Here is a 22,277-nt window from a genome sequence, read left to right on the forward strand (position 1 = left end):
AACTAGTGGGATGAGTTAATCACCAAGGAGTCAAAAAGGGCGCGGACGGCCCAGTGGTAGGTTCATCTATACCATCTCGAAATTTGAAAGGAAACGAACATGTATATTTTTTACGGGCCACCGCATGACGCACTATGAGGTTGCGATGTTGGCCTTTGACGACATCAAGCGGAGAGAAGGGTCGTTTGCCGGACACTTGCCCACGATGGGCATTGGCTAACACTGAGTTGTATTTATAGAATTTAGGAATTCAAGGCTCGGTATGTGACGCTGCTGATTGCTTCCCTTTTTTCTAGCAACAGTGGCCAGCAACTCAGTAGTATATGCAGTTCTCGTGGAGATGGTGAAGGTGGAAGCAGAGGAGATGGCATGCGGCTCAAGCGAGGGTTGACGGTGTTGGAGCGCCGATTGTGACAGACAACGGGCAGAAGCGACGACCAATCTGCCATCTATAGCGCCATCTATAGCTTGTACGTGTTGCTGTGGCTGAGCCCTCCACAGGGCCGCATCTGGGCAGAGCACTCTGTTCATAGACGGCAGATGCAACTGGCCAAGCAGAGCATGTAAATGACCCCCAATCGGATTTCAATAAGCAACCAGTGATATAATTGTCAAACATTGCAATTAACCGCCCAGAAGGCTGTGAACACAAGTCAAATGACGCGACGTTCGTATTTTTAAGTACAGTCTTGCTGAAAGGAAGATGTTTCTCCATGGTTTTTAAGTACATTCGTATTTTTAAGTACAGTATTTGCCTAGGTGCTTGGCGGCATCCTACGGAGGGGATGATGCCACGCCATGTTCTTTTCCTCCGGTTCCCAGCCGCTGCATCTTCAAGCTCCTGGGTTTCAACCTGCAAAGAAAAGCTCATTGGTTTCAACAAGATTGCTCCACAGAGATGGATGCCCGGTGACTGCAACGAGCTTTGCTCACAGCGTGTCTTTGGTGGATGCCATAGGATGACAGTGCTGATTTATTCAAGGATTTGTCTATTTTTTTAAGAAGTTCTTGTAAGGGCTGATTTTATCTAATATATGGCTTTCAGTCTTTCCGAAAATAAAGCAGCATTTGTTGCTTGTGGAGATCAACTTCCTGGAAATATTTGGTAGAAAGTGACATGTTGCCGTTGTTATTATGTATCACGTTTGCCTCCATTTCCACTGAGTTGAGGACCAATGGTTGCCTTTCGTTCCTTCTGACAGAAGAAAATTTTCTCAGTTCTCAAGAATAGAACTTTACAAACGACGGCAACAGCTGAGCAATACCAAACACGAGTACTACTTCTGTCTCTACGGCCCTCCCTGTGGGTTACTCCACTGCAGACCTGGCTTCTTTCGTCGACGACGCGGTGCCCACCTCCGATGCACAGTCACCACGGAGGACCTCATGCGGCCGGTGGCTAGCCGGAGAATGGCGACGGAAAGTTGTGGTCTAGTTGCTGGCGTGGCGACAACGCTAGGGGACGCATTAATTGGACAATGCGAGGTGCTCACTTGATTTATCAAAAATAGTTGGATCATGTGATTTGTACTATAGGATCATGCTTTATAGCACAAATCTACTTTGAATGATGCGCTACTTTTTCCCCTCTTAAGTACTAAAAAACAACATTTCAAGACCAAGGCCATTAAAAATATCTGATTTTTTGTTTATGAACATCAACGAAAGCTCTAACATCCTGCAAAATTTCACATTGGAAAGACATTTGTGGAGGCCTGTACAAACAAAAATTCGGGACTAAGAAAAGACGCATTTTGAAGCACTCATTTTTTTTCGCACACACCTCTACAGATGACTTTTCAAGGCGAAATTTTGAAGGATGTCAGAAACTTGTTGATTTCATCCAGAAAAAATAAATTAGATTCTGAATTTTTTAACATTTTTTAGAATTTACTGTTCATACAGGTGCATTTGTGCTTGAGATTAGAGTAACACTTTCGGAGAAAAATATACTAACTATATCTCATGGCACGGAGTTCAAAAAACAGACACGAGGACAGGAAATGCATGAATAACAGTTTCTGTAATATTTGACACAGGGATTGCATGAATGTGGCAGTTGCATTTGTTTTGTGTGACCTCGCTATTATAATTTACCAACGGTTCCAAAATCTTTACTCCTACACATTTCTGTCGTACTAGTATATGATGTGCCATGAAGTTGCCATACTGAAAAAGAAAATAGAGTGCCAAAGTATGTGTTGAGATGATAGAAGAAACCAAAGAGACGCCTACGATTTAGGAACTCAAGGCAAGGCATATGATGGTGCTTGTTGCTGGCCTTTTGTTTCTTCAAATTATTGAGGCAAAATAGAGTGCAGGAACGTGGTCTCTAGCGTCTACTAGGCACAGTCTACATGAAGCAACTCTAAAACACAAAGAGGGTGATGAGAGCGTTTTCCACTTCTCCTCGGTCTTCTGTTTCACCAAGTTTTTAAAAAAGATGGTTTGCTGGGCTCACCATTAAGTTTTTGCCACCATCATTACTCCATCAGGCGACGGAGATACACACGGCTCCCATCCAAGCGGCTCGACATAATTCAGTAAGAAGGAAAATGACGTGCCGATAGTGGTTGGTCCTTTCCTGAGAATAATATCATGAGAAAATGCACATTACTCAACTTCATATCATCTCTTTTCACAAACAGAAAAAAACTCCATATCATATCTTTTCACAAACAGAAAAAAAAATCATCTCTATTCCCTAGCAATAACAACAACGAATCTTGCCACACCATATGAACCAATAGTGGTATGAACACACGCCCTTGCGTGACACAACACTATATCCAAAAAGGAATTTCTTATATATATATAGAGTAGAACGAATTATCAAAAAGATAGACCGCTCGGGTTGACAGGCTAGCAGTGGCAGAGTTTCTAAGGGCCATCCTGTGCCGCATCCACGGAGCCATGACTTGAGGGAAAATGTTGAGGAAAAGCCAGCCCAAAGCACATTGTGTTGCCCAAGCAGACGTTGACAAAGTGGCGGTCTAGCATGACTCAGTGCCAAACGGCGGAAGCAGTGGATATCGACGCCGGTGCAGTTGCTGCGTCGGTCGACGGTGTAGTCGGAGCACCAGCTGCGACGTACGACAGATAGCCCGCATGCCAATAGCCGATGCGGCGGACGAGGGGAACGCGTGGTGTCGCTGTGACTGAGCACTAGACAAGGGAAGGCGTGGGCTGGGCAGAGCACTCTGTTTATAGATGACCGATGCAACAGGCCAAGCAGAGCAAGAATCACAAATCGGCTTTCAATACCAACTAGTGATAATTCCAACCATCAATCATTTTGGGAAATCAATCAACGAGCCAGCTTTCGGCTAGAGGTTATATCAGGACAACAATAATTAAGATGGGGCAGCTCAAGTTAAACTGGCCGTATAAAATTGTGCTGCCGTAGCAGTGTTTGTTGCTTCTGGAGATCAACTTGCTGCGAATAGTTGGCAGAAAATCACGTTTGCCTCCATTGGAACTACCGACCGACAGAGTTGAGGAAACAAATGGTTGCCTTTCGTTCATCTCATTCAGAGAAGGAAACTCCCCTCAGTTCAGAAGACTGAAGCATGACACTTTACAGATAACAGCAACAGATAAACAATACCAAACACAACACATGTACTACTTGTGCCTTACAAGAATGAACGGGCAATTGGATGGAAAATAATGGCCAAATGCACTAGTTTATTTTCAACTAGTTTATTCTACATTGCAACATGTGTAGAAACATATGGAAATTCAAACGACGGTTTGTTGTGTACTAGTACAAGGTGCCAATTTCAGAAATTGAGAATTCAAGGTCTGATTCCAACGGCCCCTATGAGTTCAAGGTTTGATGTCAGGCAAAAGGTGACAGCTGAGAACTACTCCCTCTGTTCGGAATTACTTGTCTCGGAAATGAATGTATCTAGAACTAAAATATGTCTAGATACATCCATTTCTGCGACAAGTAATTCCGAACGGAGGGAGTACGAGGCAACAACTTCAAATTTAGATCCCCGGAGAGACTAATTGTCGGGTTTAAGAAGATTAGAGTCATTATAAAAATGGGGGATTAGATCCCAACTTTGAGTATATATTGAAGAAGAGAAACCAACTCCATATTTGCCACTCTCGAAAATAATCCACACTTTGTGTATACCTGAAGCCTAAAGGACTGCATATATGTTCCTGGAGAGACCAATTGTCGGGTGTCACACCAAGCGAATTTAGGGTAGGATTCAGTACAGTTCTTGGGGGGAGGAAGAGCAACTGTAGAAGGGGAAAGTTAGTTCAGGCTACAGATAAGTCATCGATGCCATCGCACTCTGTCCCATCTCCCTTAACCTCTCTCACTGGACTCAACCAAGTTGGGCTGGGCCAAGCCGTTCTCAGCTCTCGTTTCAGCTGTCGTGGGCCGGTCCAGGTTCATGACATTTTGTTCCCTGAAGAAACACTTGGCAACTTCTCATCTTGATGTTAACTGTTTTTTTTTTATTGTGAAAAAAAAGCTCCATCAACATGACAGTTTACTTGGTGGTGCTTTGGTATTAAAAAGAATCTTATTGACAGCATGCAGTTTTGGTGATGATCTAACAACCACATTTGTTTTATATGATCTAATAACCATTACAAATCGCCCAGCTGTTCTGAAATCACTATATATGTGTTCTGCCCTACTACATTGTGCAGCCAAGAAGTTGTCATACGAGAAAACAGAATGCAAGAGGAAGCATTGAGATAATGGAGGAAGCCAAAGAGACTCGTACTATTTAGGAACCAAGCCATAGGATGTGCGAGCCCAGACCTGTCAACGTTTGTTTTTGCTGATTGCTCACTACATTCATAATGTTTTTGTTACATTTTCAACGATATGACAAAAGAAGCCCGTGGTAGCAATCAGCTGCGACTAATTACAGCCACAACTACCTCCTGCGATGATAGATGTGTTCATAGAGTGCTCACAGGTCAGGTGATGAAAAATCAAGCATCTCCAAAAGTGCAGAGGGTGTAAATCACATGGCCCGGCACAAAAAAATCATGAGTACTTTTCTTAGATTTAACAATGATCGTAAAATGGCAGAGCACTGGAGTGTTCAACTTAGCTATCACTGATCGTTTAAAATTGCAGACCTCTTTGCCCTCCCGTGGCCGTGCTGCAACTCACCCATGACTATCGTCCACCCGATTTTCGTGCCCATGGCTGAGCTCGTCCCCGGGGCTTGCACAGGCTCCGTGACGGTCACGGCCAGTATCAACTCACCCATGGCTCTGTCGTCCACCCGATTTTCGTGCCCATGGCTGAGCTCGTCCCCGGGGCTTGCACAGGCTCCGTGACGGTCACGGCCAGTATCAACTCACCCATGGCTCTGTCGTCCACCCGATTTTCGTGCCCATGGCTGAGCTCGTCACCCCGGGGCTTGCACAGGCTCCGTGACGGTCACGGCCGGTATGACAGGCAGGGTCTATTTGTCAGGGGTACAAATCCTCTGATGTAACAGCACTACAGTTACATTGGCTGTCGCATGGACCCGCTCCCGCATGTATAGGTAGAAAGAAATATATAGAGTCAATACTTAGATTCAGACGATGGAGCACGGAGTTGATCCTATAATGGATTTAAGGTCTCCCATTTTAGGGGCTATTGTTGCAGACAGAACAGACAAATCCAAATCGGATTAATTGTGAAACATGCCAGCATCAACAATCATCAACCGTGCGGGCCAGAGGCTGGAGGTTATCAATTACTCCCTAGTGTCAAAAACGCTCTTATATTACAGGACGAAGGGGGTAATGTCCCAGAACGCTATGAACTAAGACCAAGTCAAATGATGTCAATGTTGGGATGTGTTAAAAGTTTTTCCTTGTACCAGAAACTGAATTGAAGATTTGCTCCATGCTTTCCCCCTTGCGGGAATAAAAAATTAAACTACAGGAAGATGGGACATTGCAAGTTAAACTGATCATCCAAAATTGTGCTGCCATGGCAGAATATTTTGCTTCTGGAGATCATGGAATCGTTTGTTGCTTCCGGGGATCATAGCAGTGTTTGTTGCTTCTGGGCATTAACTTCCTGAGAATATTTGGCTGAAAATGACATGTTTCCATTGTTATCTGCTATTACGTTTGCCTCCAATTTGCACTACCAATCAATGGAGATGAGGAAAACAAAATGGTTACCTTTTGTTCTTCTCGTTTTGAAGGAAACTATCTCAGTTTTGAAGACTGAAGCATAACACTTTACAGACGACAGTAGCAGATCAGCAATACCAAACACATGTAATGCTTCTGCCTTACAAGAATGAACAACAGATGGATGGAAAATAATGATTTTAGATTCAGAAAATACTGATTTCTGAATGTCTTTGTTCCCTGGAGCAACATTTGACAATACCTCATCTTGATGTTATCCTTTTATATTTTTAATTGTGAGTAAAAAAAATGTGCTCCATCAACATGACAAGTTAGTTGGTGGTGTTTTGGTAAAAAAAAATTGACATGGGAAGTTTTTGTGATGGCACAACCCCACACAGTGTGCATGAATCTAACAATTGCATTTGTTCTGTGTGACCTAGTAATTATTATAAATTGCCCAGCTCTTCCAAATCCACTATAGGCTGCCAATAAGTTGTCATATGTAAAAACAGAATACAAGTAAGTTTTTAGGAGATTGGAGGAAACCAAAGAGACTCGTATTATTTATGAACGAAGGCATAGCATGTGTGAATGCAGACTGTCTAAGGTTTGTTTTTGTGGATTGCTGACTATATACCATTTTTATTTCGTTTTCAACCATATGGCAAAAGAAGCCCATAGTAGCATTTAGCAGCGAGAATTACAACCACGATCTGGTCACAATCAAGGTCATGGCATTATCAAGCAGTCTCCTAAAGAGCAGAGGTGTAAATCACATGGCCGGGCATAAATAAACAAAGAGATCCAATACTTTTTCTAGATTTAACAATGCTAGTACAAGAACAGAGCACTCGCGTGTACATCTTGTCATCTTATACAAGAGTACTGATTTTTGAACATATACTGCATGTTTCCGTGTCATCCGGTCCACTAGCACAAAGAAAACCGCACAAGGAACACATCCAGCGATAAAAAAAGCAACAACCCAAAAGACAGCATTATTCAGATTCTCGTCACCTACTGTGCGGTGCAAGTGATCTGATCCTGTGATCCAGGACCCAAAACGTATCATTTTCAATCCTTAATCAACTAGTAGAATGATCATGATGCATTGTTATCTTGCTACCATATCAAAGCTAAAGTGTTCGTTTAAATTGTCCTATCAGCACAATGTTTGTTGCTTCTCGAGATCAACTTCCTTGAAATAATTGGCAGAAAAAGACATGATGCCATTGTTATCGGTCATCATGTTTGCCTCCATTTGCACTATCAATCAAAAGAGATGGGGAAAACAAATGGTTGCCTTTTGTTCCTTCTAAGTGAAGGAAACTATCTCAGTTCTGAAGACAAAAGCAACAGGCCAACAATACCAAACACAAGTGCTACTAATTTCTGCCTTGCAAGAATGAACAGCAGATGGATGGAAAATAACGATTTAACGCTCACAATTTGCAATGAAGACATGACGAGCACAGATAATCGATTCACAACTTGAGAGCTTTATTTGGTTCTGGCTTATTCTAGATTACAACATTTGGCACAAATGATGGGATGTAACTAATTTCAGAAGTAAATTGATAAATGAGAAATAACATGGGATGCGATAGCATGCAAGTAACCAACAATAGATACAAGACAATAAAAGCATCAAGGAACAACCTTGGAAGCCTTCATCTTATCGATCCAAGCATTGAAGGAGTTGACGGTGTTACGGAAGCCGAGGAACCCATGCTCCTTGCTCTTGTTCATGTTGTCCAAATGCTCAATGTCGATACTGAGCATGGCATCGACAAACCACCAACTGGTGATCTCCTCGAGCTCCGTGGTGACAAGCTCGTTCTCCTGGATGATCTCCGTCCACACCGCCTCCTTCCCAGCCATGGCATCCGCGAGCGCAAACCGGCTGTCCTCTCCCTCATACCCTGCCCACTCCACCCCGAAGCGGTCGGCCAGCAGCGGCCAGAGTTGCTTCCACTTGAACACATCCCCATTGCTGCAATTGAAAGCCTCGTTCTTGGCAAACGGGTCGACGGCCGCCCAGATCTCATGCTCAGCGACAAGGTCGGCGTCGGAGGCGTCGGTGAAGCCCTCCCAGGCGACCTTGCAGCCGGGCCACCGCAGCGTGGCGCCCTCCTTGCGGCAGATGGCGGCGTATACGCACAGGCTGCCGACCACGTTCATGGCGCTGCGGGGGGAGAAGCCGAAGATGACGGTGGGGCGGTGCACGGACCAGGTGACGGCGCCGTCGCGGCCGGAGACGTGGTCGAAGAGGACGTCCTCCAGGTCGTAGTAGAAGTTGGGGTGATCCAACCGGGGCATGTCCTCGGTGTACGGCGGGTCGGGGGCCGGGATCTTGCCGATGACATCAAACGGGCCGACGTAGTGCTTGCGGCCGGTCTGGAGGCAGACGTGGGCGAGCGCGGGGCAGCCGGGCACAACCACGGAGAGCACGTTGCGGAGCATGCCGGCGTTGACCTCCCGGTTGCGGTCCTCGGTCTCGTGGCTGGACCACGCGGCGTAGAAGACGTGGGTGACGTCTGTGAGCGGCGTCAGGGCGTCCCTGACGGCGGCCGGGTCGGCGAGGTCGAGCTGGAGGTGCGTGACGGCCGGGGACGGCGGCGGGGTGGACCAGCCCGGCGGCGCGCGGCGGGAGACGGCGTACACCTTCCAGGGCCCGCCCGGGGTGTCGTCCCGCGGGAGGATGTCGAGGAGGGAGGTGCCGACGATCCCCGTGGAGCCGAGGATGAGCGCCACGCTCTGGAAGGTGGGCTCGGCCGCCGCCGCCCGCTCGTCCTGCCGCTTCTTGACCGCGCCCACCGCGCCCGCCCACCACCAGCTCATCGCGGCTTAGGGATTGGCCGCGGGCAGCTTGGTCGGAGGCCGGAGGGTTGGGGAGGGAGCGGGGGAGGTGGCGTCGGGACCGGGCGGTGGAGGGAGGGGAGGGGAGCGCCGGCTGGATCTGGGGATAATGGGGGGAGAGTGGATTCCGTGTGTGTGTGCGCGCGTTGCGTGGCGATCTGGGTGGATGTGTGGGGTATGCGCTGTCGTTTGTCATTTTTGTTGGCTCAGAATCAGATCCACGTGTTCGTGTCGAGGAGCGCTGGACGGTGGGGAACGATCGGCAAGGAGATCGTTGTCGACCGTCGTGGCCCGGTGGTGACATTGACGGTCCAGGAGCCGCGCAGCGTCTTCGTCTTGGTCTCTTCTTTCTCCGTTGCATCTCTCTCACTAACACGTTCCCCACAAAATATATAATCCAATTGACAAGTGTGACACCAAGTAACACGTGTTTTTACAACTAAATTGCCATAAAAGAAAGTTGTGTAAAGTTGCACACTCCCTGCAACTTCCTCCATGACATGCTGCGCATTCCCTGCAACATTTCATTTACATATTTTAGTTTATACTAGTAAATAATTCCTGCATTTACATAGTTATTTTATTCGACAACATATTTACGTTAGGTACATGAGCCTTTATACTCCCTCCATTTCACAATGTTAGTGCTTCCTCTATCCACATGCTTCAACTTTGACCGTAAATTTTAACTATCAAGACTGATTGCGGCGGGACAATAATTATATCAGTGAATTCGTATTTGGCCAAATGTTCGCTCCACTACATTTCTAGCACGAGAATGATGCAAGTTATGTAACTCTTTGGAAGTTTTAGGTTATTTTGCACTTGCAGCCCACTTTTTTAGGTGATATCGTGTGAATCTGAATGGAGCTAGAAATCCTATTCATTGGAATTTTATGGTTGTTTTGCACTTGCAGCCCCACTAAAGGAGGAAGCCAACAACTATAAACAAAGGGCACCGAGAAAGATCAAATCGTCAACACAATTCACTAACGCTGGGTTTTGATGTCTCCATTGAAGCCTAGAAACGGAATTGATAATCAGTTGACCTCAATACGGATGTTCGGTTGTACAATGAATTTGTGTTGGAAACACCAGACCAATTCCAAGCCGTTTTACCTCCCACGTAAAGTTGCCTCCTATTCCTTTTGCCATAGAATTGGCTAGCTCCGCAAAAGTTACCACGTAAAGGGTTTTTTTAGGGGTAAAATGAATTGAATGGGAGTCTAATTGCTGGAATTAACACCAACAAAAATAAAAACTTGAATGGAGATGGGTTCGAACCCCGTGCCTCCCGCATGCAAAGCGGGCGCTCTACCATTTGAGCTACATCCCCATTGTTGACAGTTCGAGTAACCGTACCATACTGTTACTCAAACACACTAGCTAATCCGTGGATCCAGTGCGTTGCAACCAACAGGAACACTACTAGCAGCTAGTCTGTCCAATATTCTCTCTCTCAAAAAAAAAAAGCTAGTCTGTCCAATCGTATTCGCCCAACGCAAGCAAGATCTCTGCTCGGGGGAATATATGCTACGCGCAGGTAGGGATGCAGGCGTCGTCCGCATGCGAGAGTCTGCGAAGCAAAAAAAAAACTAGAGCCTATATATACCCCCTCATGTAAGAGCAGAGCACACTGCTTTATTTTTTCTGGCCGAGGGGGAGAGGACTTGGTGGTGCTCTAGCTCACCTCCTATGCACACAAGGTGTTCGATGGAATGCCCGAGCCACACTACTTAAGCTTTCTCCTCTCCAAGCTCGACCTCCAAGGTCCATTTTCCTCAATTTGTCTAGGTTTAGCGGTCCGTCACGCCCCGTCCCCGTCTTCACCGCCGTCGATCACCCTCGCCGAGCTCATCGCCGGCACCACCGTGGTGAGCCTCTTGTTATTATCTTCTTTCTGAAAGGAAAAATATTCTTACTTGTATGTTTACATAGATACTTGTATTATTTTCTTACTTTTATTATTGCATCTTATATAGTGCGATGGTTTTGGTATCCGCCCCTGTCGGACCTTGTCCTGTCTATGATTCGGATGTGGTATATATATTATCTTTATAACTATTGGTTCATTTATTGTTTATGAAAATTATGCCGACCAACGTGACATAGATTTTATTTATGTAGGATGTATGTGAATCGGAAATTCCAACCGACCCTATTGTCGAGAGGTTAAATTTAGTTGAAGAAGAAAACAATTTGTTGAAGGAAAAAATAAAAAAAATTGAGGAGGAGAAGATGATATTGGAGTTGCATGTTGCGGATGTCGTCGATGATCACAAGATCAAGATGGATGCAATGCGCTTGAAGATTAAAAAGATTATAAAATATGCCATTCATACCGAGGCTTGGTATCATTATGCCGTTGGATCAATTGTTACCTTGGTTGCGATTATGATCGCATTTGTTTTCGCATTGAAATGTTTTACGTAGTTTCAATGTATGGTTTAATTAATTAGATGCTCTAGAGAGCTATATGTCGTTAGATGAGAACTATGTATGTACTTTGGTTTTAATGTGATGATGAACTTTTATTAATTTGGACACTTAATTATATATAATACACGCAGATGAACTGGCAATGGATGTACGGTGACAGACACACCTCCGAATACATTAAGGGCGTGCATGAGTTTCTCGATGCGGCTGAGGCAAATAAGCAGAATGGTTTTTTGTGTTGTCCATGCACTGAATGTGGGAATACGAGGTCTTACTCTAATCGGAAAATCCTTCACTCTCACCTGCTTTACAAGGGTTTCATGCCACACTATAATGTTTGGACGAGGCACGGAGAAATAGGGGTTATGATGGAAGATGATGAAGAAGAAGAGTACGATGACAACTATGTGCCCCCTGAATACGGTGATGCTGCAACGGGGGAGCTGATGAAGATCAAGAGGAACCAGACGATGTGCCCAATGATGCTGCAACGGGTGAAGCTGCTGAAGATCAAGAGGAACCAGACGATGTGCCCGATGATGATGATCTCCGCCGGGTCATTGTCGATGCAAGGACGCAATGCGAAAGTCAAAAGGAGAAGCTGAAGTTCGATCGCATGTTAGAGGATCACAAAAAAGGGTTGTACCCCAATTGCGAAGATGGCAACACAAAGCTCGGTACCGTACTGGAATTGCTGCAGTGGAAGGCAGAGAATGCTGTGCCTAGCAAAGGATTTGAGAAGCTACTGAAAATATTGAAGAAGAAGCTTCCAAAGGATAACGAATTGCCCGATAGTACATACGCAGCAAAGAAGGTCGTATGCCCTCTAGGATTGGAGGTGGAGAAGATACATGCATGCCCTAATGACTGCATCCTCTACCGCGGTGCATACAAGGATCTAAACGCATGCCCGGTATGCGGTGCATTGCGGTATAAGATTAGACGAGATGACCCTGGTGATGTTGACGGGGAGCCCCCCAGGAAGAGGGTTCCTGCGAAGGTGATGTGGTATGCTCCTATAATACCACGGTTGAAACGTCTGTTCAGAAACGAAGAGCATGCCAAGTTGATGCGATGGCACAGTGAGGACCGTAAGAAAGACGGGAAGTTGAGAGCACCCGCTGACGGGTCGTAGTGGAGAAAAATCGAGAGAAAGTACTGGGATGAGTTTGCAAAGGACCCAAGGAACGTATGGTTTGCTTTAAGCGCGGATGGCATTAATCCTTTCGGGGAGCAGAGTAGCAATCACAGCACCTGGCCCGTGACTCTATGTATGTATAACCTTCCTCCTTGGATGTGCATGAAGCAGAGTTCATTATGATGCCAGTTCTCATCCAAGGCCCTAATTAAGCAACCCGGCAACGACATTGATGTGTACCTAAGGCCATTAGTTGAAGAACTTTTACAGCTGTGGAATGGAAACGGTGTACGTACATGAGATGAGCACAGACAGGAGGAATTTAACCTAAAGGCGTTGCTGTTCGTGACCATCAACGATTGGCCCGCTCTCAGTAACCTTTCAGGACAGACAAACAAAGGATACCACGCATGCACGCACTGTTTAGATGACACTGAAAGTATATACCTGGACAAATGCAGGAAGAATGTGTACCTGGGCCATTGTCGATTTCTTCCGACCAACCATCAATGTGAAAGAAAGGCAAGCATTTCAAAGGCGAGGCAGATCACCGGAAGAAGCCCGCCATGCGTACCGGTGATCACATACTTGCTATGGTCAATGATTTACATGTAATCTTTGGGAAGGGTCCCGACGAACTAGCTGTTCCGAATGACGTTGAGGGACACGCACCCATGTGGAAGAAGAAATCTATATTTTGGGACCTACCGTACTGGAAAGACCTAGAGGTCCGCTCTTCAATCGACGTGATGTACGTGACGAAGAACCTTTGCGTGAACCTGCTAGGCTTCTTGGGCGTGTATGGGAAGACGAAAGATACACGTGAGGCACGGGAGGACCTGCAACGTTTGCACAAAAAGGAAGGCATGCCTCCGAAGCAGTATAAAGGTCCTGCCAGCTTCGCTCTTATGAAAGAAGAGAAAGAAATCGTCTTTGAATGCCTGCTCAGTATGAAGGTCACGACTGGCTTTTCGTCGAATATAAAGGGAATAATAAATATGCTAGAGAAAAAGTTTCAGAACCTAAAGTCTCATGACTGCCACGTGATTATGACGCAACTGCTTTCGGTTGCATTGAGGGGGCTTCTACCGGAAAACGTCCGATTAGCCATTGTGAAGCTATGTCCATTCCTCAATGCAATCTCTTAGAAGGTTATCGATCCAGAAATCGTACCAAGGCTGAGGAGTGATGTGGCGCAATATCTTGTCAGTTTCGAGCTGGTGTTCCCACCATCCTTCTTCAATATCATGGCGCACGTCCTAGTTCATCTAGTCGACGAGATTGTCATTCTGGGGCCCGTATTTCTGTTGGGGAACGTAGTAATTTCAAAAAAATTCCTACGCACACGCAAGATCATGGTGATGCATAGCAACGAGAGGGGAGAGTGATGTCTACGTACCCTAGTAGACCGGCAACGGAAGCGTTGACAAAACGTAGATGAAGTAGTCGTACGTCTTCCCGATCCGACCGATCCAAGTACCGAACGTACGGCACCTCCGAGTTCTGCACACGTTCAACTCGATGACGTCCCTCGAGCTCCGATCCAGCAAAACGTTGAGGGAGAGTTTCGTCAGCACGACGGCGTGATGAAGGTGATGATGTTCTACCGACGCAGGGCTTCGCCTAAGCACCGCTACGATATGACCGAGGTGGAATATGGTGGAAGGGGGCACCGCACACGGCTAAGAAACGATCACGAGAACCAACTTGTGTGTCATGGGGTGCCCCCTTGCCTCAGTATATAAAGGAGGGGGAGGGGGAGGTGCGGCAGGCCCTAGGGGTGCGCCTGGAGGAGTCCTACTCCAACCAGGAGTAGGATTCCCCCCTCTTGCCTTGTTGGAAAAGGAAGGAGGAAGGGAGAAAGAGGAAAGGGGGGCGCTGCCCCCCTTCCTTGTCCTATTCGGACTAGGGGGGGAGGGGGCGCGCGGCCTGCCCTGGCCGGCCCTCCTCTTCTCCCTTATGGCCCATGTAGGCCCAATAACCCCGGGGGGGGGGGGTTCCGGTAACCCCCCGGTACTCTGGTAAAATCTTGATTTCACCCGGAACGTTTCTGATATCCAAATATAGGCTTCCAATATATCAATCTTTATGTCTCGACCATTTCAAGACTCCTCGTCATGTCCGTGATCACATTTGGGACTCCGAACAACCTTCGATACATCAAAACACAAAAACCCTAATTACGATCATCACCAAACTTTAAGCGTGCGGACCCTACGGGTTTGAGAACTATGTAGACATGACCGAGACACGTCTCCGGTCAATAACCAATAGCGGAACCTGGATGCTCATATTGGCTCCTACATATTCTACGAAGATCTTTATCGGCCAGACCGCATAATAACATACGTTGTTCCCTTTGTCATCGGTATGTTACTTGCCCGAGATTCGATCGTCGGTATCTCAATACCTAGTTCAATCTCGTTACCCGCAAGTCTCTTTACTCGTTCCGTAATACATCATCCTGCAACTAACTTATTAGTTGCAATGCTTGCAAGGCTTGAGTGATGTGCATTACCGAGAGGGCCCAGAGATACCTCTTCGACAATCGGAGTGACAAATCCTAATCTCGAAATACGCCAACCCAACAAGTACCTTCGGAGACACCTGTAGAGCACCTTTATAATCATCCAGTTACATTGTGACGTTTGGTAGCACATAAAGTGTTCCTCCGGTAAACGGGAGTTGCATAATCTCATAGTCATAGGAACATGTATAAGTTATGAAGAAAGAAATAGCAACAAACTAAATGATCAAGTGCTAAGCTAACGGAATGGGTCAAGTAAATCACATCATTCTCCTAATGATGTGATCCCGTTAATCAAATGACAACTCATGTCTATCGTTAGGAAACATAACCATCTTTGATCAACGAGCTAGTCAAGTAGAGGCATACTAGTGACACTCTGTTTTTGTCTATGTATTCACACATGTATTATGTTTCCGGTTAATACAATTCTAGCATGAATAATAAACATTTATCATGATATAAGGAATTAAATAATAACTTTATTATTGCCTCTAGGGCATATTTCCTTCAGTATCCCACTTACACTAGAGTCAATAATCTAGATTACACAGTAATAATTCTAACACCCATGGAGCCTTGGTGCTGATCATGTTTTGCTCGTGGAAGAGGCTTAGTCAGGGGGTCTGCAACATTCAGATCCGTATGTATCTTGCAAATTTCTATGTCTCCCACTTGGACTAAATCCCGAATGGAATTGAAGCGTCTCTTGATGTGTTAGGTTCTCTTGTGAAATCTGGATTCCTTCGCCAAGGCAATTGCACCAGTATTGTCACAAAAAAATTTCATTGGACCCGATGCACTAGGTAAGACACCTAGATCCGATATGAACTCCTTCATCCAGACTCCTTCATTTGCTGCTTTCGAAGCAGCTATGTGAAGGAAATATGCCCTAGAGGCAATAATAAAGTTATTATTTATTTCCTTATATCATGATAAATGTTTATTATTCATGCTAGAATTGTATTAACCGGAAACATAATACATGTGTGAATACATAGACAAACAGAGTGTCACTAGTATGCCTCTACTTGACTAGCACGTTAATCAAAGATGGTTATGTTTCCTAACCATAGACATGAGTTGTCATTTGATTAACGGGATCACATCATTAGGAGAATGATGTGATTGACTTGACCCATTCCGTTAGCATAGCACTTGATCGTTTAGTTTGTTGCTATTGCTTTCTTCATGACTTATACATGTTCCTATGACTATGAGATTATGCAACTCCCGTTTACCGGAGGAACACTTTGTGTGCTACCAAACATCACAACATAACTGGGTGATTATAAAGGTGCTCTACAGGTGTCTCCGAAGGTACTTGTTGGGTTGGCGTATTTCGAGATTAGGATTTGTCACTCCGATTGTCGGAGAGGTATCTCTGGGCCCTCTCGGTAATGCACATCACTTAAGCCTTGTAAGTATTGCAACTAATGAGTTAGTTGCAGGATGATGTATTATGGAACGAGTAAAGAGACTTGCCGGTAATGAGATTGAACTAGGTATTGAGATACCGACGACCGAATCTCGGGCAAGTAACATACCGATGACAAAGGGAACAACGTATGTTGTTATGCGGTCTGACCGATAAAGATCTTCATAGAATATGTGGGAGCCAATATGAGCATCCAGGTTCCGCTATTGGTTATTGACCAGAGACGTGTCTCGGTCATGTCTACATTATTCTCGAACCCGTAGGGTCCGCACGCTTAAGGTTTTGATGACAGTTATATTATGAGTTTATGATTTTTGATGTACCAAAGGAGTTCGGAGTCCCGGGTGAGATCGGGGACATGACGAGGAGTCTCGAAATGGTCGAGACGTAAAGATAGATATATTGGACAACTATATTCGAACATCGGAAAGGTTCCGAGTGATTCGGGTATTTTTCGGAGTACCGAAGAGTTACGGGAATTCGCCGGGGAGTATATGGGCCTTATTGGGCCATACGGGAATAGAGGAGAGAGGCCAAAAGGAAGGAGGCGCGCGCGCCCCCTCTGGTCCGAATTGGACAAGGGGTGCAGCCCACTTTTCCTTGTTCCTCTCCCCCTCTTTCCTTCTCTCCTACTCCAACAAGGGAAGGAGGAGTCCTACTCCCGGTGGGAGTAGGACTCCCCCCTTGGCGCGCCCTCCTCCTAGGCCGGCCGCCTCCCTCCCTTGCTCCTTTATATACGGCGGCAGGGGGGCACCCCGTAGACACAACAATTGATCATTGATATCTTAGCTGTGTGCGGTGCCCCCCTCCACCATAGTCTTCGATAATATTGTAGTGGTGCTTAGGCGAAGCCCTGCGACAGTAGAACATCAAGATCGTCACCACACCGTCATGCTGATGGAACTCTTCCCCGACATTCTGCTGGATCGGAGTCCGGGGATCGTCATCGAGCTGAACGTGTTCTAGAACTCGGAGGTGCCGTAGTTTCGGTGCTTGATCGGTTGGGCCATGAAGAAGTACGACTACATCAACCGTGTTGTGCTAACGCTTCCGCTTTCGGTCTACGAGGGTACGTGGACAACACTCTCCCCTCTCGTTGCTATGCATCACCATGATATTGCGTGTGCGTAGGAAATATTTTTTGAAATTACTACGTTCCCCAAGAGTGGCATCCAAGCCTAGGTTTTATGCGTTGATGTTGTGCACGAGTAGAACACAAGTGAGTTGTGGGCGATATAAGTCATACTGCTTACCAGCATGTCATACTTTGGTTCGGCGGTATTGTTGGATGAAGCGGCCCGGACCGACATTACGCATACGCTTACGCGAGACTGGTTCTACCGACATGCTTTGCACACAGGTGGCTGGCGGGTGTCAGTTTCTCCAACTTTAGTTGAACCAAGTGTGGCTACACCCGGTCCTTGCGAAGGTTAAAACAACAACAACTTGACAAACTATCGTTGTGGTTTTGATGCGTAGGTAAGAACGGTTCTTGCTAAGCCCGTAGCAGCCACGTAAAACTTGCAACAACAAAGTAGAGGACGTCTAACTTGTTTTTGCAGGGCATGTTGTGATGTGATATGGTCAAGACATGATGCTAAATTTTATTGTATGAGATGATCATGTTTTGTAACCGAGTTATCGGCAACTGGCAGGAGCCATATGGTTGTCGCTTTATTGTATGCAATGCAATTGCGCTGTAATGCTTTACTTTATCACTAAGCGGTAGCGATAGTCGTGGAATCATAAGATTGGCGAGACGAGAACGATTCTACGATGGTGATCAAGGTGTCGCGCCGGTGACGATGGTGATCATGAAGGTGCTTTGGAGATGGAGATCACAAGCACAAGATGATGATGGCCATATCATATCACTTATATTGATTGCATGTGATGTTTATCTTTTATGCATCTTATCTTGCTTTGATTGACGGTAGCATTATAAGATGATCCCTCACTAAATTATCAAAGTATAAGTGTTCTCCCTGAGTATGCACCGTTGCGAAAGTTCTTCGTGCTGAGACACCACGTGATGATCGGGTGTGATAGGCTCTACGTTCAAATACAACGGGTGAAAAACAGTTGCACACGCGGAATACTCAGGTTTAACTTGACGAGCCTAGCATATAATAGATATGGCCTCGGAACACGGAGACCGAAAGGTCAAGCGTGAATCATATAGTAGATATGATCAACATATTGATGTTCACCATTGATACTACTCCATATCACGTGATGATCGGACATGGTTTAGTTGATTTGGATCACGTGATCACTTAGAGGATTAGAGGGATATCTTTCTAAGTAGGATTTCTTAAGTAATATGATTAATTGAACTTAAATTTATCATGAACTTAGTACCTGATAGTATCTTGCTTGTGATCATGACGGTGTGATAAGCTCCATTGCCAAAGTTCGTCGTGCCCAGACACCACGTGATGATCGGGTGTGATAAGCTCTACGTCCATCTACAACGGGTGCAAGCCAGTTTTGCACACGCAGAATACTCAGGTTAAACTTGACGAGCCTAGCATATGCAGATATGGCCTCGGAACACTGAGACCGAAAGGTCGAGCGTGAATCATATAGTAGATATGATCAACATAATGATGTTCACCATTGAAAGCTATTCCATTTCACGTGATGATCGGTTATGGTTTAGTTGATTTGGATCACGTGATCACTTAGATGATTAGAGGGATGTCTATCTAAGTGGGAGTTCTTAAGTAATATGATTAATTGGACTTTAATTTATCATGAACTTAGTCCTGGTAGTATTAGCATATCTATGTTATAGATCAATAGCTCGCGATGTTGCTCCCCATTTAATTTTTATATGTTCCTAGAGAAACTAAGTTGAAAAATGTTAGTAGCAATGATGCGGATTGGATCCATGATCTGAGGATTATCCTCATTGCTGCACAGAAGAATTATGTCCTTGATGCACCGCTAGGTGACAGACCTATTGCAGGAGCAGATGCAGACGTTCTGAATGTTTGGCTAGCTCAATATGATGACTACTTGATAGTTTAGTGCACCATGCTTAATGGCTTAGAATGGGGACTTCAAAGACATTTTTAACGTCATGGAACATATGAGATGTTCCAGGAGTAGAAGTAAATATTTCAAGCAAATACCCGAGTTGGGAGATATGAAGTCTCCAACAAGTTCAATAGCTAAAAGATGGAGGAGAATAGCTCAAGCAGTGAGCATGTGCTCAGATTGTCTGGGTACTACAATCGCTTGAATCAAGTGGGAGTTAATCTTCCAGATAAAATAGTGATTGACAGAATTCTCTAGTCACCATCACCAAGTTAGTAGAACTTCTTGATGAACTATAATATGCAAGGGATAACGGAAACGATTCCCAAGCTCTTCGCGATGCTTAAATCGACGAAGGTAGAAATCAAGAAAAGCATCAAAGTGTTGATGGTAAACAAAACCACTAGTTTCAAGTAAAGGGACAAAGGGAAGAAAGGGGAACTTCAATAAGAACGGCAAGCAAGTTGCTGCTCAAGTGAAAAAACCAAGTCTGGACCGAAGCCTGAAACTGAGTGCTACTACTGCAAAGGGACTGGTCATTGGAAGCGGAACTACCCCAAGTATTTGGCAGATAAGAAGGATGGCAAAGTGAACAAAGGTATATTTGATATACATATTATTGGTGTGTATTTTACTAGTGTTCATAGCAACCCCTCGGTATTTGATACTGGTTCAGTTGCTAAGAGTAGTAACTCGAAACGGGAGTTGCAGAATGAACAGAGACTAGTTAAGGGTGAAGTGACGATGTGTGTTGGAAGTGGTTCCAAGATTGATATGATCATCATCGCACACTCCCTATACTTTCGGGATTAGTGTTGAACCTAAATAAGTGTCATTTGGTGTTTGCGTTGAGCATGAATATGATTTGATCATGTTTATTGCAATACAGTTATTCATTTAAGTAAGAGAATAAATTGTTGTTCTGTTTACATGAATAAAACCTTATATGGTTACACACCCAATGAAAATGGTTCGTTGGACCTCGATCATAGTGATACACATATTCATAATATTGAAACCAAAAGATGCAAAGTTAATAATGATAGTGCAACTTATTTGTGGCACTGCCGTTTAGGTCATATTGGTGTAAAACGCATGAAGAAAATCCATGCTGATGGGCTTTTGGAATCACTTGATTATGAATCAATTGATGCTTGCGAACCATGCCTCATGGGCAAGATGACTAAGACTCTGTTCTCCGGAACAATGGAGCAAGCAACAGATTTGTTGGAAATCATACATACTGATGTGTGTGGTCCGATGAATATTGAGGCTCGCGGCAGGTATCATTATTTTCTGATCTTCACAGATGATTTGAGCATATATGAGTATATCTACTTGATGAAACACAAATATGAAACATTTGAAAAGTTTGAAGAATTTCAGAGTGAAGTGGAGAATCATCGTAACAAAAATAAAAGTTTCTTCGATATGATCGCAGAAGGAAAATATTTGAGTTACGAGTTTGGCCTTCAGTTAAAACATTGTGAAATAGTTTCACTACTCACGCCACCTGGAACACCACAGTGTAATGGTGTGTCTGAACGTCGTAACCGAACTTTATTAGATATGGTGTGATCTATGACGTCTCTTACGATTTACCGCTATCGTTTTGGGGTTATGCATTAGAGACAGCTACATTCACGTTAAATAGGGCACCATCTAAATCCGTTGAGACGACACCATATGAACTATGGTTTGGCAAGAAACCTAAGCTGTCGTTTCTTAAAGTTTGAGGTTGCAATGCTTATGTGAAAAAGTTTCAACCTGATAAGCTCAAACCCAAACCGGAGAAGTGTGTCTTCATAGGACACCCAAAAGAAAATATTGGGTACACCTTCTATCACAGATCCGAAGGCAAGATATTCGTTGCTGAGAATGGATCCTTTCTAGAGAAGGAGTTTCTCTTGAAAGAAGTGAGTGGGAGGAAAGTAGAACTTGATGAGGTAACTGTACCTGCTCCCTTATTGGAAAGTAGTTCATCACAGAAATCTGTTCCTGTGACTACTACACCAATTGGTGAGGAAGCTAATGATGATGATCATGTAACTTCAGATAAAGTTGCTACCGAACCTCGTAGGTAAACCAGAGTGAGATCCGCACTAGAGTGGTACGGTAATCCTGTTCTGGAGGTCATGTTACTTGACTATGACGAGCCTACGAACTACGAGGAAGCGATGATGAGCCCAGATTCCGCGAAATGGCTTGAGGCCATGAAATCTGAGATGAGATCCATGTATGAGAACAAAGTATGGACTTTGATTGACTTGTCCAATGATCGATGAGCCATTGAGATTAAATGGATCTTCAAGAGGAAGACGGACGCTGATATTAGTGTTACTATCTACAAAGCTAGAATTGTCGCAAAAAGGTTTTCGACAAGTTCAAGGTGTTGACTATGATGAGAGTTTCTCACTCGTATCTATGCTTAAGTCTGTTCGAATCATGTTAGCAATTGCCGCATTTTATGAAATCTGGCAAATGGATAAACAAAACGGCATTCCTTAATGGATTTATTAAAGAAGAGTTGTATATGATGCAACCAGAAGATTTTGTCAATCCTAAAGGTACTAACAAAATATGCAAGCTCCAGCGATCCATCTATGGACTGGTGCAAGCATCTCGGAGTTGGAATATACGCTTTGATAAGTTGATCAAAGCATATAGTTTTATACAGACTTGCGGTGAAGCCTGTATTTACAAGAAAGTGAGTGGGA

At 44.8% G+C, this 22,277-nt stretch overlaps 1 protein-coding gene and 1 long non-coding RNA gene across 2 annotated transcripts; both read right to left on the bottom strand.

Annotated features, from left to right (window-relative positions):
* Positions 1-676: 676 nt before the first annotated feature.
* Positions 677-4,257, bottom strand: LOC119270607. The gene is made up of 3 exons (XR_005134173.1): positions 4,145-4,257; positions 2,462-2,584; positions 677-853 (listed from the first exon to the last, which is right to left on the bottom strand). It is a non-coding gene; the product is annotated as an uncharacterized LOC119270607 (long non-coding RNA).
* A 3,315-nt stretch (positions 4,258-7,572) lies between these two features.
* LOC119270606 (3-oxo-Delta(4,5)-steroid 5-beta-reductase-like) lies at positions 7,573-9,097 on the bottom strand. Its single transcript, XM_037552619.1, has one exon. It carries the CDS (start codon positions 8,956-8,958, stop codon positions 7,765-7,767), a length of 1,194 nt encoding a protein of 397 aa, XP_037408516.1. The 5' UTR covers positions 8,959-9,097; the 3' UTR covers positions 7,573-7,764.
* Positions 9,098-22,277: the final 13,180 nt, after the last annotated feature.

This window comes from Triticum dicoccoides, chromosome 3A (genome assembly GCF_002162155.2).
Source record: "Triticum dicoccoides isolate Atlit2015 ecotype Zavitan chromosome 3A, WEW_v2.0, whole genome shotgun sequence".
NCBI lineage: Eukaryota > Viridiplantae > Streptophyta > Magnoliopsida > Poales > Poaceae > Triticum > Triticum dicoccoides.